This window comes from Limulus polyphemus, unplaced genomic scaffold (assembly GCF_000517525.1).
Source record: "Limulus polyphemus unplaced genomic scaffold, Limulus_polyphemus-2.1.2 Scaffold776, whole genome shotgun sequence".
NCBI classification, from domain to species: Eukaryota; Metazoa; Arthropoda; class Merostomata; order Xiphosura; family Limulidae; genus Limulus; species Limulus polyphemus.
This window is the reverse complement of record NW_013666386.1, coordinates 244,624-263,567: the sequence shown is the minus strand read 5'-3', so window position 1 is coordinate 263,567 and position 18,944 is coordinate 244,624. Positions and strand designations below refer to the sequence as shown.

Below are 18,944 nucleotides of genomic sequence, written 5' to 3'. Positions count from 1 at the left end.
AGGAGTTGCATGTTATTGTTTAAAGGACTTCATTATGATGTTGCATGGTCTTGTGACATATTTATTTGAAACTTTATGTTATCCATCAAATTGTTGCATTTTTCGTTTGAAAGTCTTTTTATTTTAAATATAACATAATGAAACATGTAACTTGCATTACCCATTACAGAATGTTGCATGTTCTTGTTTCACAATCTTTTTTTATACATCAAACAATGTAACATATTCTTATATGAAATCCTACTAACATCACACAGTCTTTCATAATTTTACTTTAGTGTTTTGATCTTAATCGTTAAAGTTTTGTATGAAAATTTTCTCATATTATCAATTATACACATACTACTAAAAATATTTTTTTCTATTCGTTGATAATTTTCAACATTGTCTCTCATGGTACAAGGGAAATATATTTTTCCTTTGTTTGTTGCATTATATATTAAGATATGTAGAATGTTTCTAAATCATTTCTGTCAACACAGTTTCATTATTAATTCACATTTTCAAGTGTTTGTGAACTTGCCACTAATATTTCAAATGTAACTTTTAACAAAAATTATTAGTTTTTGTGTGACTAACATTTACTAGGTACTCTAAATAAATTCGTCTTTTGTTGTTTCTACTAACATGTTATTTTGCTTTAGTTCTGTTGGTTCCCTCTTGCACACCTCACATATTTAACAACAAAATATTTTCATTTTGTTTGCTTATATTGAAATTAAAGGTAAATGCTAATAATTAATGTCTGTATAAGGTATTTAGTGAAAAGGTTACTGTACTTACACTGAGGCATTTTTAAATGTTAGGATGGTGTGGTAATAACGCTGACAACTGGATGTACACTAGTAGTGATGTTAAGGATGAGTGAGTTGTTAGATTTGGTTAATAAAGATAGTTACTAGATATACATTAGGAGAGGTTTTAAAGTATTAGGATGGTATGGTAATAAAGCTGACAACTGGATGTACACTAGTAGTGATTTTTAGAATGAGCGAATTGTTACAATGTAATATTAAAGCTAGTTATTGGATACACACTGGAAAAGATTTTGGGAATGAGGTGGATGTGGTCTTAGATATTTACAGGATGCTATGGCTGTGTGTTAACCCTTTCATTGTGGCTGGGATGTATATTTCACAGTGCACTGGGAACTATGCATCCCAGCCGCAGTGAAAGGATTAATATGTACACTAAATTTGGTCTTAAGGATGGGTGTTATGTTAAACTGATTATTTACATGGGCTGGGTTGAGACAGTTAAGGGTGGTGTGTAGAATTAATCACTGGATATATACTAAAAGTGGGTTAATTGACTGATGTATAAAAATGACAAATGAACATAGATTTGTAACAACGATTTGTTAACATCAATTTCTGCATGTACGTGAGAGAGAGATGGTATGATAGTTAAACCATGTAATATAATTATGTTGTGTAAACTGACTTTTTACTTTTTAAGTTATGTTAATTTATAAAGTCCTAAATGAAATGAGAGCTAGAAGTGAGATAGAAACTTGCATACAATATTTGTATCCTTTGTTCAGTCTACTGCATTGTGATGTTCATACTAGACTAGGTAGTTTATACAGAGGTAAGTTGTCTTAATAAATTTTAGCATTTTGCACTTCTTCAATACAAAAGTTAGCTTACTAACATGAAATCTTCAATTGTTTACTCAAGAAAGAATAATGTTTATATTTAACCTCTTAAGTGTGTCAACCTGAAACCTGTTTAGTCAGTAAATAATACTTTTTAGAAAAGTTTGGCCTTTTAATGCCAACTAATTCATCTGTTTTTTTATGTAGTACCATATTTTTAATTTGATAAGGTTGAAATGTTCTCCATAAACAACTTCTTAATAATATTATGAACATTATAATTTTTTATATAAAATTTATATTTTCATATAACAATTAGGCTAAAAGGTTTAAGCTCAGACTTACTGAAAGAAATATGCTTTCACCTTAAGTTTTACCAACTAACTTGTTTCCAGTTTTTAAATGAGCCATAAAATTAATTTGGCAGGAAGGAGTAATACTGCCTGATGCCAGTGCAGGAAATGTAGCTATCCCTCTGGCAAATGGAAATGTACTGAAGATTCCTGTTACTAAATTCAAAGAAGAAAATGAACAACTGAACTCGGATCAATCTAACATTAACATCTCAGAGCAGTTGAACAAAACTGGGTTGTGGCAGAGCCTACAGCAGAAGGAGCACAGCACCCCCAAAATACTGCAGAAAAACAGTCCCCCATCCTTAAAGATCCCAACCAGGTATTATATAAATTTACTTCTTCTTTTGATAGTTTAATGTAACTTCAAGTTTACTGGTCAGAAACTTCAGATTTTATGTTGTGGGTTATTTGTATACAGACAAAATATGAAATTATAAACTTTTTTGAATAGTAGAAATTTGTTCTTAAAAAAAGTATGCAATATGTTCATAAACAACAGAAAGATTTATGTTTGAGAGTTAGCATATATTCATAGCCAGTTAATAAAAATATGACTTTAGAAGAGTAAGTCATAGAATTATTTAAATATTTTTCACTATCAGAATTAATGCAGCACTTATAATGTTAAACAATAATCAGTCATTTAATTCATAGACCTTGTAAATTAGTGGAATTTGTTAATTGATTAATTTTCAGACTCATGATTCGATTACATTCAACCAATCAATTACTTTTACAAGACTTGGATAGTTGGAAAAATAAAAAATAGTAATTCTGATTAGTTAAATATTTTTGTGAACTGTGACACTAAGCTGAAAAACCTGAATAATGAGAAATCATAATGACAATATTTTAATAACTTTTACAATTGAAATCGTCAAAAACAGTAATAATCGAGAACACCAACTTTCATTAGTTGATTATTTTTGTGACATTAATTGGTGACACTAGTCAGTGTAATAGATGCTCATAGATAATTAATTGGCCAGCTCTATTTTGGAAAATTTGAAGGAGATTCAATAGCTAGGCAATGGAAGGGTAAAAGAAAAATATACTGAAATAAATGAAAATAACATAAAAAATAACTGGACAGAAGTGATAAGTCAATGCAGCTATGAAAACTTATAAAAAATTAAACCATAAAAGGAAGAAGATAAAAAATACAAAGACCATTAAAAACATCAAGTTCTTCATCAAAACTTTGGATCACTGGTTCCTGCCTTTGTCATATATACTTACTGCACACTCGCACTCTCCAAGAATGGTGAAATATTATTATGATATCTACAAATCATGGTTAATCAAATGACAACTCAAAGTGACAGGAAATTATGGTATATAAAAAATGTGAAATAAAAAATATCACAACAGGTACATCAATTATATCTGTAGTTGAGGGGTTATTAGGAGGATTTTGAAACTATATTCCTAAAATTTCAGTAGTTTTTGACCCTTTTTTTCAAGTTAATCATAACAAATGACAGTATATTCAGATAAAAGTTTAAGATACTTATATTATTCAGAGTTACTAATAGCTTTCATAAATGTCATTGAATTTTGTCTAGCAGAACACTGGACTCAGCTTCAGGATTCAATAATGACAATAACATTTATTGAACTAATTAGTGCCCTTCAAACAAATGTTTCCATAGTTACAACACTTATTAAACTAATTAATACACTTCAAACATACATGTTCATAATAGTTTCAACAGTTATTAAAATAATTAGTACCCTTCAAAAATATATGTTCACCATAGTTACAACACTTATTAAACTAATTCAAACAATCATGTTCATCATAGCTACAAACACTTAGCCAAGATGTTGGTACTTCTTCAAAGTCAATTTTCATGATCAATACAGTTAAGACACTAATCTAATGGAACTCTAAAAGTGCATTCCATGCTCTCAAACATTATAAGTTATCGAAAAGTTTATTAATTCTTAAAAATGTGTGTGTATATATGAAAAGACTTACATTAGTTTATATAAAATCTATACCAGATCTACCTTATTGTTCAGATATTTTCCCACAGTTTTCAGGTTTAAACATTTGTTTTTTGCGAGAACTATTATAAAGTTTGTATCTTGAAACCTGCATGATTTCATAGCATAAACACTATTGGAATGTGTGTTATATCTATACAAATTGTTTCTATGATATTAGTAGTTTGATGCTAGTTTCATTTGAGCAATCCTTAGTAGCACTTTTACTATAAACGATGTCATACTGCATGCATTATTTCTCTTCTTTTGCCTTTGCTACTGGCATTGAAATAAAATATTAATAAAATTATAAATTTTACATCCATTTTAGCTAAATTTATTTACAGCTACCTTCCTATACTAAAATTTAAATCTATCTTAAATTTTATTTAATGTGAATTTTACATCCTTTTTTTATCCTTTAAAATTTTAACTTCCTTCTTTTGAAATAACCAGTGTTCCACTTAAATCATAATTGTTCACTTCCTTCCTGTTCTCTTTCCCGTCATCCTTCTCTATTCTGTCTACTCTACCACTCATACGTGGCCAGTCAGGTAGGACACCATCTACCATGTTTGATGTTTTTAGAAGTTTGTGCTAATTATGTTCAGGGCTTAATATTTTGTACTTAAAATATGTAATTACTAAATATTTCATAAAACTATAAGTTAATTGCATCATGTTATAACTTATACTGTAGACAGTGGTCATTGTGAGGCTTAAAGTTGTAACGAATTCATCATTTGACACCAGTATGAAATAGATAACACAACACTTAATAAAATTTTGAAACAGTATTTTGCATACAACAAAAAACCGAAGATATGCCAAAGGCAATAAAATAAGCAGTAGAAAATTTGAATTATAGTTTGAAAAAAAAAACTATTTTATATAAAACAATTTATTTGATGGGCAGTGATTAGTATTATGAATTTTGAATATTTCTTGTACTCTTATGTACATAAACAAGAAAAAAATATACAGATTATGAGAAGCTCTTTCTGTTTTAATTCATGCTTCCATAATTTCACAGGCACATATTTAAGGTGTAGAACAGTTTATATTATGAGGTGGATTCTCTTGAATTACTCCATAAAATATAATGCAAAGTTCATTCCATTTACTCATAATTAAAGTATTATATTTCATCTACTTCAAGTTCTAAAAGTTAGCTTTACTAATGTTCATTGATTGGCCTAACTTCCAGTGGATACTAAAACAAAAAAATTAACTTTCTTGCTAATTTTCTCACATGTACTATTTTGTCTCATATTTTTCTGAAACAAATTTACTATTCAAACAACTGATGTAACAAACAATTAACAAATTGAACTAATTCGGTAATCAATCCATGTCTACTTCAGTAAAACTTATGTTTTTATATTGATCAAATTATTTCCTAAACTTTAAAGAAAATTCTAGACTTTGAGCTACACATTCATCAATGTGATGTCAGAAACTTCCTCTAGCCCAATATTAGTACAAATGTCTAAAAAAGAAAAGTCTACCAGTATTATTTTTCAATGCTGAAGGCCTTTCATTCATCATGAGAAGAGATGACCTGTGAATATATAGAGGTTTGATGATGGGCATTGTTTAAAATATAAAAAACTTATTATTCTTAGTAATGTTCTGAAGGTAATATTCATATACACTTGGGATGAGAATATTTGTGTTATTGGTTAAATAGGCTGTTGTTTTTCTTTAATCATTAAATTTTTTCTTACTAGGAAATAAGTTTTTGCCTTGAGTATTACTATAATACATCTAACTGACTTTACCTACCTCAATGATGACCACTGTCCCCAAAGTTTGAAGTATTTGTAAATGTGAAGAAATATGTGCATACAATATATATAGATATATTTAACTTGTATATATTTTTATACATTGATAAGATCATGACTATTTAATTTTAAATGCTCCTGAAACATAGTACTGTTAGTGTTGTTTGCTTGATGCAGTTTGTTTGAGGCCCCTGGTGTATCAGAAGTAAGTCTGAGAGCATATAACATTAAACATCAGGTTTGTATACCAATGGTGGGCACAGCACAGATAGCCCATCGTGTAACTTTGTGCTTAATGACAAACAAAAGTTTCTTTGAGACTCACTTTTAGACTTATGTGTATCTAATGTTTAACATGGTGATACAGTGATGTATATCATTTCTGTTTCATTGTACAGAGTGTTGGTGAGAGATTTCTGTTCGTTTGTGTATCTCACACTAGACTGTGTAAAAATATAGCTACCATATATGTAGCATAGTCCCTTAACTAACTCTGTGTACCTAATTCTTGATTGTGTGACAGCCTCTTGAGACATTACTGACTGTGTGTACTAATTCTTGATTGTGTGATAGCCTCTTGAGACATTACCTACTGTGTGTACCTAATTCTTGCTTGTGTGACAGTTTCTTGAGACATTACTGACTGTGTGTACCTAATTCTTGATTGTGTGACAGCTTCTTGAGACATTACTGTGTGTAGCTAATTCTTGATTGTGTGGTGTGAAAATATGAATATATGCTTTGAACCTAACAAGTTTTATATGAAAGTGATACTTGCATTTGTTCTGGCTTGATAGTATCATACAAAATGTAGTCTTTGTTATATTTCTTTATTATTAGACTGAACTCTCATACACACACACATTCAAATAAACACAAGGGGCATTTAAATGAAAGAGGTAAATTACTTAAAAGTATAGTGATGAATGTAAATTATATTTGTATCACTTCTTCAGAGTCTTCTTGTATTTCTTATCACTTAAATCAACATCAGACTAGACTTGTTTTTGGTTGAGTAGCTGCTCATGCACCACATCTTGGACATTTTTGTTTCAAAATGTTTGCCACATTAGTGATGAATATAAATTAAATTTGTATCACTTCTTCAGAGTCTTCTTGTACTTCTTATCACTCAAACCAACATCAGGTTAGACTTGTTTTTGGTTGAGTAGCTGCTCATGCATCACATCTTGGACATTTTTGTTTCAAAATTTTGCCACATAAGGCCTCTTTCACAGGACCAGATAAGTAAAAGTTACTTAGTACAAAGTCTGGGTTATGTAGCAAAACCTGAAGAGTTATAACACTAAACTACATAGACTGTTGCAGGAGCAGATTGAAGACATATATAGTTATGGTGGAATAGGACTCGCTTCTTTTGCAATCATTCACTCACAGCAAACTTCATAATTAGTGTTGTAAAAATTTCATCCAGCAAATGGGATAACTTCATGTAGTTCTTCCTTATTGCATTCGTTTATGCATGTTGCTTTGTGATTTACCCATAATTTCACTGGTGCCATTACCCATTAGATTATTTAAAAAATGGGGGTGGCAAATTTCAAAATGTTTTACTTACCCAACCTACAGCTTTCCTTTTTATCCCTTCTTCATATGAATGCCTCTTGTATAATATGCATGTGAAATAATCTATGTGTCTCATGCTTCTGCTCACTTATGCAATTAAAGCAAGCAAAAAACATTATTACACTGAACACTTAAACATGCTTCAACTAAGAAGAATGTTGTCGATGATGTCATCAAAGCTAACTTAAATACTGAGTAGTAGTCTTCTCTGAAACACACACAGATGGCACATTGTGTACATATTACTCTTCTTATCAAACAGAATATTCAAACATAGGTCATACTTTGTAATCACAAATCATCCAAATTTCATTGTTGTCCAAAACATGTTTATATAATCTGTGTGACTTGTGTCATTGTTTAAGTAAATGTTGTACATGTGTAAAATTTTCATTACAAGTAAGATTGTAGTTTTAAAATATTATGGGTTTGTTATCCAATAGTTACAAAATGTTTTTAGTTATAGAAATTCCTTTTTTCTTCCTTCTGAATGAAATGATGTATTTCAATGTTTTTTTTTAATATAATGTGAAATCATACAAGATTTTAACAGTTTGTATTGATAATTTTCAGTCTGTAGTTATATTATGTTCTTTAAAATGAAGTTTGCACTTGTTCTTGAAAATTAAATTAATAATGGAATATAATTCCTTGTCAGGTAGTTGTGGATTTGTAGACAAACAGTGTAACTGAATCATAAGTTTTTGATCATGCTATAGACAAAACTTTATTTTAAATAGTCTGAAGAAGAAGCGAGGCAATAAAAATGATGCAATAAATGATGAGGAAAGAAAACGGCTTTCAACCATGGCTGAAGATGAAGAAGAGGATGAATGTGGAATAACAATTAAGATTCAAGAACCTACCCCCATACCTTCCAACAGCCCATCAAAAGAAGCTTCACCAGATGACACAACTTCCAGGGAACAGGTTAACCATAGTGAGACTCGGGTTTGACTATAGTGACCTTTAGTTCTAATTAGTAGGTCATATTGGTCATAGGGTGTGAAAATGTCCGAGTCTTTAGCCAAGCCTGGCTCCTTACCAGCATCGCTCAAATCCTTCTTATGTTTGATTCACTTTTGTTCTTTGACAGATATAGCTCAACTTTTGGTTGTGACTTCCACAGTCTCAGGAATTACCAAAGAAAATCATTTCCACTGTCAGGTCCATAATGTCATGGGAACTTGACCAGTGGATGCATCTTAGGGCCTCTGTGGCTGGCTGGGATCACATGAAAAGTAACGAAGTTATAATGGACTAACTAGTTGAATAAAAAAAAAAAAGAATACAAAAAATAGATGGTTTTCTTTAACCAAAGATACCAACTGTGTTTACACGTGTTGTGCTTCCAATATGGGACAAACATTGGTTCACAAATGTCATCTTTATTCACTAAATACAATGTGTACGTATATGTTTTTAGTATGGGTTGGTGATGGTATTGATAGGTTTTGTCAACACTGTCAGTAAGCAGAAGGTAAATTTTCTTCATGACTTTTATGGTTCAGAGTCTTATCTAGATTGACTATTCTACCATATTTGTGGTTTAAGTCTGACTTGTCAGAATCTTCAAAAGTTTTCATTAGATTTTCTGTCAGAGTAGTTTGTTTACCAAAATGTAACAATAGTTTTCATTTATGAAAAGAACCATCAATCATACATGCGCATGTAAACGTATATCCTATAACAACCAATTTGTCAGATTTGTAGCTAGATGAGGCTCTACACTAACAGTAAAAAGTACACATTTAGATTTCTGACTAGTCTAAAGCTGTGTGATAAGTAGATGAAATGTCTGATTTAGTTTGAGCTTATAAGAATATACGTATGGCTAGAATGTGACTGGTAAGTTATACTTGTTTTGTTGGGTATCTGACTAGTCTAAATTTACATTTACTTATTTCTTTTGAAGGTAAAAAACTAGTTTTTGTGGGATTTTAGGGTATAGAAAATACAAAGGTAATTTGAAATATTGCTTTATGTCAGATGGTTATTATATTCTCTGTTCTACAACTTTTTAACATGCCTTTGTGCAAAGAATAATTTTTATGTTTATTTATACATCAACAATAATGAAATAATTTGAATAAGAAATTTTTTTTCATTGAGAACATTTCATTTGCTTTGAGGAGATTTATGTAACTGGTTTAGCAAACTTGTCTGTTTTAGTATCATGTCAGTAAAATTGAAAGTAGATGTAGTAGAAATAAGGCCCAAATAAATGATTATTGTTGTAACTTAAGAAATTAGTCATATTCATTTTCAGTTGTTACTAAGTCTGTATGTAGATTGATAATGACTGACTTATGTGGTTACATCTAAGTTATATTACATAACCTAATTACTTGTTTAGTTGTACAAGTATAAGACTAATTCAAACAATGAGATTTAGGTGAAGTGAACAAGATCCTAAGAAAAATTAACCCTCTGAGACATCTTGAACTTGAACCCTTTCCAAGCCTGAACAGATTAAAATAACTATTTATTCTTTTGCTTTGAAACATAAATAGCAATGCCAATCTAACCTAAACTGTGATTATACATGTTATGGATAAAGCAGTTTGCATATCAAGGAACATAAAATACAGTAATTTTATCAATCAGAAGTAAGTACACAACTGAAACAACTCATTCACTTACAGCACATTTACATTAATCTGATCAGCCAAAAGAACAGCGTTCACTCATTTAAGAATAGATACTGCAGTAACTATATAAAGTGCACAGTACTCATCCACAAAAACTAGATAGTGCAATGATTTTACCCATCAAAGGAACAGCATCCACCCACCTAAAAACAGATAATGTATTAACCATATCATTCAAGGTTAGAGCACTCACCCATTTAAAAACACGTAGTGCAGTATAACACCCATCCACCTTGTTAATAAGAAGTAGAGATCTTATGCTATCTTGTGTTGTACATGTAACTTTTACTGTTTCAGAGATTATCTGTTCATTCCTATTTTATTAGAAAGTAATTCACAATTTTTAAACACTGTAATTCCAACTTCAGGGTCAAAATGACTTTCTTTAGATCACTCCTTCTCAATAGAAAATACTCCTGTTGGATATCTGTCCACATAAGGTTCTGGACTTAAACCTTTAGCAGTACCATTATTCCATACTTTGTCAGTAAATTCTATAATTCCTTACTGTCAAAAAAAAAATTGTATTTGTATTTTTTCCCCACGAGGTTCTGGACTTTATCCTTTCTTGGCTGCAAATGTACTGTAGTTCCATTACTTGTCAGTAGGAATTTCTGCGGTTAACCTATTGTTAACAGAAGTCGATTATCATTATATTTCTTGTTGAAGGATTCTGTAATCTACCCACCATCTGTAATTACATGTTCTTAAAACAGGAAGAGCAGGTCTTCCCACTTTAACATTAGGATTTACTGTACCATTCTCTATTTTAAAAAAATTGCTGTTATAAATTACTTACTAGAAGTTACCATAGCTTAATTTTTTGTTGACAGGAGTTTCTTAATTTCACTCATTATCAGTAGGATACGTTATAATACCATTAGGATAGACTGTTATTCCCCGTAATTAGTAGAAGGTACCAAAGTTTCATCTCTAATCAGTAGTGGAGCACTGTACCTTTTATCATTTGTTAACAGTTATTGAAAAATTAATTGATCCCAAGTCTTTAATAAAACCAACTGAAATTAAAACAGTCTTTAATTACAGGAAAAACTAAATTCTACACTTGCTGATGTAAAAATAAAATTTCATACCCTATAGGTTCGTAACATAGCTTGAGAAAATTAAGATTTGCTTGATACTAAAGTTCAACATTTACACTACATATGACAAGGATGCTCATATTATTGTGTATAAAGTTTCATAATTTCAACAACTTTGAACAGTTACTATTACTTCATAAAATATTCAGAAACCAAGTTTTTACCCTTTATTGATTAAATCTAGATATGTTTATCAATAAAGAATTAGGAAGATGCAAAAACCTTTTTGGAAGTTAAAGAGTTAGGGAGACTTGGAAGGTATATATCTTGCGTGTTTTGGCTTATTCTTCCCCATCACCCCCATGCTACAAGCAAGAACATAAAAACTATATACATTGACTACTTTATTGTAATGGGATCTGGAAGTAGCAAGGTACTGTTGTTTATTACAGAATATTCCTTGTGTTTCATGCAGTAGCGTGCAGAGGGGGGTGAAAGGTGCCGAGGCCCCGGGCATCTATGTTGGGAGGGTATCCAACGCAAAGAGTCGAATCGAATAGTAGAACCCTTTCCGCCCTTCCTCAAGGTCTTAGGTACAAGGCCCCGGGCATCATAGAACCTCTGCACGCCCCTGGATTCATGGTGCTATAGAACTGAAATTTTACTATTTCACCACTCCATTTTTATTTCAATCAAAACCAGTATTCATAAGGAAAGTGTAATACTATTTATTAGTAGTTAAATCACTGGTAATGCATTTGTTCAACAACACAGATCATTAGACCTACTGTGTCTCAATTTTCACTTCTTTAGCAAGCTGTTATATTTGAAAAACTATTAAAATTTATAATAAGATTACAATATGTAAGTGTATTATATTTAGCCCAGCAAATCATGCTGCTTGGTGCAAAGGGTGACTAAGGATTTGGATAACAATTCTGATAATTGTTACTTCTACAATCTACAGAGTGTACTTGAAATGTTATTACTACATTCTTCTTGCTTAATCTTTCTAATGGTTAGTTAAGCCTACAGTTCTGATATTCCATTAGTCTTGCTTGCAGCTTATAATCCTTCAGTTTTGAGGCTACATCCCTGATAATTATAAGAACTTGAAAGTAATAAAGAATGTAACAATATGTCAACCACATTACTATATCCAGTGCTGTCAAGGCCTTTCCATTAATACCACAAATCATCAGGCCCGCCAGGATACGACATAGTAGTGGTATAGATGCTAGTTATATTAAATTCCAAATTCTGTCAAAAGCAACAGTTAAGATAGAGTACCTTACTTTCACTATGGTTCTTCCTGTGACATTGACTAAGGCAACACTAGTGGAAACTATTTTAGGAACAAGTTTGTGCTCAGGTATGGGTGGATAACTTTGGGGAGGTGTGTGCCTCTTTGTACGATTGGTGCTAATAAACTTACCATTCAGTTCTAAATGAACCTGTCATCAAAAAGCCATAATTAGTAAATTTTTTGGTATGTCAAACATATACGACTCAGTTTTAATGAAATGATTTCAAAAAAAAGTTAATTTGTTTACAAAATATATCAAAGAGAGTTTGTCTAATGCAGACTCACAAACCATGATTGTGGAACCCTCTAAAATCTCTAGCTTGAAGCCCAATTCAGTTAGAAGTACAATAGGAACAGCTTTCATTACAGCTACACAAGAACGACATGAAGTTCAGTAAAGAGCATATAACTAACTACATTTATTGTCATTTATTTTCTTGATCAAGTCAGATCCTCAAAATCCTTCATCCACATTACTATCATGAAAATATCTTCAAGTTACCAAAATAACTTCATTGTACTACACCACTAGATTTCAACACCCAGTCAGGAATAATTATGAGATATTGAAGGAGTAGAGAATGCCTCTTTATGCTGGAAATATAACCACAATGGTGCTCTAACCTTGATAATAGTAGTTATAGCCAATCTCCTGATGCATAATCTGTTCAGTGTTAACAACAGCTGAAATTATAACATGATAGAAGTTTGAGGGCAAAGGACATTTAGCTTCCTCATATTTTTTCTTACTGAACACACTAAGAATTGGCGAGTTTTTTAGCAGAGAATATAATGGTGTAAATATAACTAGATATTAAGTACAAATTGTTATAACAAAAAAGTGTATTTATTAAACATTATGTTCACTAGAATGTGAAACTAATATTCTCCATATTGAGAGAGACTTGATTCATAACCAACACTGAATTAGTAACACAAAAGTTATTACTGTTATTCAGTTGGTGCATGTAATCTGCTTCCCCAATCTTTAATTATGTTCAAACTGAGCCCACTGACATATTTTTAAAAATACAGTATTAAAAAGTGTTGTTTCAGACTGCATAGTTTTGAGAAAAAAATGTTTGTGCTTTGTAATCTTTAATTTAGCATCATATTGTTTTGGGTAAAATATTAACGAAATCATACCTTTATAGATTTTGTGGTCTATTTTGATGGTCTCTGGCATAATAAAGTTGTTGCATGATAGCCTTTATTTTTTCCATTATATTGCCTCACAATTAAATTTTTTTAATCTTTTGAATGGTATTTTATCTTTTGGACTTGCAATTATTAGCAACAGAAGTGGAGAATCCAATATCTTGTGTTTGTCCAGGAAGTAGGCCAATATAAGTGATATTGCCTACATTTTTATTGGAAGAATGATGTTGAGTTGTTTCTGTAAGGAAGTGTAAAATGTTTTATTTGACTACAGTTATCCCCAAAACCCACTTTGTGATTCATTATTCCTTTCATTTACTCATTTTTAACAGTCTTTAACCTACTTCAAGGATTTATGTGGAAATAATCTTTTCTTCTACACAAGTAAAACCAACTTCTTGTTTGGATGAGTCAACCAGTGTTAGATGGTTATTTAGCATAACTCTTTGAAATCACAAAATTCAGCAAGTAGTTTTCTCTAACAGTGTTTAGCGAAGTGATTAATATGGTCAATATCTGAACTTGAAAAGGTTGTTTGGTAAGTAGTAGTAGGGTAAAACCAATGGGCTATTGTGCCAGTTCTCACAATGATTGACATAGGCATTAAAACTTGCAATTTAAGTTTGTTCACTGATGGGTTATCATGTTTTGAAAGTTCACAGAGAAATGAAAAACCTCAGAAGTTTACACGGTTAAATGCTGCTTAGAAGATAACAATGTTGTAGAAACTAGAAAATGAAAGAATAGCTATTTGCATCACTGAAAAGAAAGTTTAAAAGAGTAAAACTGCCTGATTTATTAATATTCATGCTATGTCCGTCTTCAAGTTTCAGAAGTTTTCTTTCCTTCAAAAACTTATATTATGTATGTATCAATAAGTATATATGTATTCCATGCAGCAAAACAATTCAAGAGATTGGTTAATTTAAGTACTACGGATTCCCTGATTTAAAAAAAATATCATAAAAATACAAAAAGAATAAAAACTTTGATTTTTTTAAATTTTATTTTTAAATCAATGTATGTATATATTTTTTAATTTAAAATATCTATATTATTTTGAAATACAAAAGAGAAGAAAGACTTTCAGTTAGAGGTAGTAACTAAATGTACAGTAGCACAACTTTGTTAAAAAATATAACATTACTAAGTCATTCTGGATTAAAGCATAACTATTAATAAATTACTTCATAACTCATACAAACTCAACATGTCTTAGTAAATATCATAATAAACTTAGGTTTAAGTTAGTTAACAATGCTAACGTCTACATCATTATCATTTGAAATCATTGAACCATTATTAAAGTGAAAACTATTAAAACATTGGCTCATAAAAGAAAATACTAAATCACTATATGTTAAGTTGTAAAACCAGCATGGCATTCTTTGGGTTAAAGTACCACAACACTTACATTGATTCTTTTTTTTTTATATACCACACAACTGTTTACTTAAAAGTTGCAGCTAACCCTTTTTAATAACTCAAAATGAACTGGTTTTCTCACCAAGACATTTTTATGTTGATGTTCAATATGTTTCTAGCAACATGTACTTGAACATGTTTAATCCAGGTGTTTACAAGTTTTCATATTAGTCAAGAATTATACTGTACTTAGGGGAATTTTTCTTTTTTATCTGGTGGAAAGTAGTAATTGTTGAAATAATTAACTAAGGTATAGTTTAGTTTAAATATGTTTCCAGTATATAGAAACAATGGATGTATAGCAGATTAGATTTAAAATTTATACAAAGTAGGAAGTGTTAATCATTTATAGTTTGTAGAAGTAATAAAACAAATGGTATTCAAGAACATACAAATATATATATCTTGCTACAGTTTGGTTTGTACATTTTTTAAAAACTACACGTTATTTGTGACAGTTTTATCTATAGCAATACTACAAAAGTTCTCAGAAAATATGCATGTGTATAATTTTCTTACCACTTAAATGTGGAGATTATGTTTACAGATAGAGGAGGTTGTTGTGTTATATAAAGTTCACAACGATTCAGTTTAAGTCATTTGTGTTATAACTGTAATAACTAGTTACTCATTTACTGAGTACTATGTATGTAATTAGTAGCCTGGGATGTTTTAAAACCCAGCCCTTAATGTAATGCCTGGTGCAATAAAGTTATGTGGGTAAGGTCACTCATCTGAAAGTTACTTCAAAAGCTGAAAACGTATTTAAAACAAACAAGAAGTTAACTTTTTTTTAACCTCAATTCAAAACAAACATACCATGATTACACAACCTGTAACCACAGTCAATGTTCTTTCTTGAGAAAACAAGAATTAGGTGGTAGCAGCTGCTGCACGTTGTAGTAAGCCTGAGTGAAACTGATATTTTTAGCTCAAAACTGTCTTTTTTATGCCCTTCACCATCACTCATTTCTATTCTTGAGTTGCATTCAGCTAGATCTTTGGAATGATAAGATTCTTATCATGAAGGTTCAAACACCTCATCTGTATTGTCTGTAGCTGAAACAGTATTAAAGGCTGTTCTTAGGCCTGATGATCTTGGGGCAACATATCTGTGTATAATTCAGCTAATTCCTCCATTGTAGCCTTGCAGTGTGTACAAGATGCAACACGAACTAAAATATTTTCAAAGATGCTTAAACTATATGAAGAGTTGCATAACCTTCCTTCATGATGAAATCCATTTGGATTGCATCTACAGTTTTTGCTGAACTTACGGTAGAGGTATCCTGGGACATCTTTTATACTTCTGTTCTTTGGGTATTGTAATTCTGCTTTTATCATTATTATTCTTGTAATTTAAACTTATATTTTTAATAATACATACTTATTTTGATACAAACATTTTCAAATCCAGTTTACTTCATGTTGTTTTTATTTATTTTTTTATCTATTGACAACAGGTTGCTCTAGCAAATAAAACAATCTTTTTAACATTTTTAGTCCATTAACAATACTTATATTTAAAAGACCCACCCAAAGTTTTGCCAAGTTGAATCGTGGATATCAATAACATTTTACAGATACAAGTTTGGAAAATTTACAGAATCAATAAGTTCACTTTAACTTATTCAAATTACTAATTTGCTATTGGAAAATAAGTTTCACTCTGTCAGTTTTACAAGAGAGTCTAATACCTTGACTAGAAAGATAACTATTTTGGTTTTGCTAAGCATTTGGTGACAAAAATAGCTTTAACCCAAGATTTTTGAAAATGGGCATGAATTTTTTAATGGAACAAAAAGTTATTGTAGATGATATGAACAAGAAAAGACAAATCTTGTAAAAACATGTTTATTTTTTATGAAATGCTGTGGAATCTTACAACTGTACAAAATCTGTAAAAAACAAATAAACAAAAAACTATTACATTTATGCAAGTGAATTATTCCAAACTTAACTAAAACAATTGTTACAAGTTCTAGATGCCATTCCATATTTTTAATTAATTGAGAAAAAAAACTTAGACTAGCACTCAGATTAACAGTCATGTGAACTAAACACTCACTCTGTCAGTTTTATTGATGTGTCACATTAACAAACAACTTAGGCCAAGCTTAACATCCTTATCCAATAAAACTCCTATTTAACATTTTTAATAATTGTCACCTCTTGCCATATATATATATATATGTTAACTATTTTCTGGTCTGACTAAACTGTTTTATTAGTTATATCAGTAAATAATCTTTAACCAGTAGTGCTGCCCTTTTGAGATGTATTGACTTAAGAAGTTACATCATCTAATAACCTAGGCTGTAATATTTATTTGTATTACTACTATAACCAATACTGGTTCAATAAATAAATAATTATGTTAGGAATAGCAGATGTCTACAACAATATTACAAAAATATACTTTTTATAAAATGAAAATGCATTACATATTTAAAAAATATTGGAAAATTATCTCAAAATAAAAAAAATAAATAATACTATGTATTAGTGTGTAATGTCTTATAAGAAAGTGTGCAAGGAAATTATTTTTTTCCAAAGACGGTTAAACTTAAAGATATAAAGCCAATGCACTTATACTATAGATACTGCTAAGAAACAGATGTTAAAAGATTAAAAGGCTGTGGCTATGTTACATAACTAAGTATAATTATCTGTTACTATCTGCAGTAATTCTAAAATAATTAAAAGTATTCATTTTATTTCATATTTTAAAGTTTTTTTTGTTTAAGTGTTTTTGCGGCAGTTGGTGTTAGTGTAAAGAAAAAAAGGGACAAAATATAGAATTTTGAATTAAAAAAGATATTCATTTATGAGGTTTTAGATGGTTATGCAAATGAAATATAAGAACTGTAAGATAAAAAGAAGTACTTTACTCTTATCATGAAAATCACCTTTCATTAAGACTGACTCAGTAAAAGTTTTGTATATTCACAGACACATCTTTAGTAAAAATATGCTATTAAAAATCAGATTTATAATATTTCCTAAAATGTTTTGTTAATATATGTTGTACATAAAGTATTATTGTATGTAAAGTTTCATGATTACAAGGTCAATGTGAGTGAGCCACACTTCGATCCAGATTTCAGAGTTAAAGAATTAGTGATAAGTTTTCTATCTAACAAAAATTAGTCTTCATTTACAGGTATGGTGATAAAAAGATGTAAACACAATAAAAACTCAGGTGTCTTGGTAAAAAGTTTTTAAAATACCTTGTGTGTGTGTATATATATATATATATATATATATTACTTTAAAGTTTTCTTATTAATATCATGTCAAGGAAGAAAATATAGTACAAAATCAAACTTAATCTAATCTTACATCTTTACATTAAAAACTGAAACTTATTAGAGAATTCATTCTCAGTAGCTGAAACATTAGAAAAAAAATTAATATCCAAAGTAAAAAAAAAAAAAAGACGTGCAAACCACCGGTGTCAACAGTCTGCAAACCACCTGGTGTCAACAGTCTCGGATACTTATTGTGTTTCAACATACTTTTCTGAAAGTGATCCCACAGTTTATCAGTTACAGAAATTTAAGTTTATAACAGAAAACGTTTTGACATCTATTTTGCTAAAACTTATCATTACCTGAATAATAAACAAAAAGCATTTTCATCACTGCATGAAGATTCAAGTTATTCACTCTCTTTTTTCTTCTTTTTCTTCTTCTTCTTTTCCACAACAGTACTACATTCTAAAATATTAAAAAAATCTGAATTAATTTACATAAAACTAGTTGGCAGGTTGACCAATTTTTATGAATGATAATAAAGTTAATTAAAAATAATAATAAATACAAATAACCAGCATTAAAATTAAAATAATAATGCTGTGTTATTAATTCTTACCCTTAGTCAATTTGTAAATGATATAAATAAAAACTGACAATAACTATATTTGAATTGTAGATATATATATATATATATATATATATATATATATAGTACATGATCAGCGAGGCATAAGAAATTACTACTACTAGAAACAATCGACGACGGTACCTTCCAACTGAACGTCGTT

At 30.0% G+C, this 18,944-nt stretch overlaps 2 protein-coding genes across 2 annotated transcripts in view; one reads left to right on the top strand and one right to left on the bottom strand.

The window, feature by feature from the left end:
* The window catches only part of LOC106460470 (sodium bicarbonate cotransporter 3-like), a 79,916-nt gene extending 64,288 nt beyond the window's left edge, over positions 1 to 15,628 (top strand). The window contains 2 exon segments of the mRNA XM_022387206.1: positions 2,025 to 2,272; positions 8,057 to 15,628. Of these exon segments, the coding sequence (XP_022242914.1) occupies positions 2,025 to 2,272; positions 8,057 to 8,273 (465 nt within the window). The 3' untranslated portion in view covers positions 8,274 to 15,628.
* A 1,135-nt stretch (positions 15,629 to 16,763) lies between these two features.
* The window catches only part of LOC106460469 (nucleolar protein 58-like), a 26,418-nt gene continuing 24,237 nt past the window's right edge, over positions 16,764 to 18,944 (bottom strand). Inside the window, exons 16-17 of the mRNA XM_013920166.2 lie at positions 18,513 to 18,618; positions 16,764 to 16,797 (exon numbers count right to left, since the gene is read on the bottom strand). Coding sequence (XP_013775620.1) covers positions 18,560 to 18,618 — 59 coding nt within the window. The 3' untranslated portion in view covers positions 16,764 to 16,797; positions 18,513 to 18,559. The remainder of the gene's footprint in view (positions 16,798 to 18,512; positions 18,619 to 18,944) is intronic.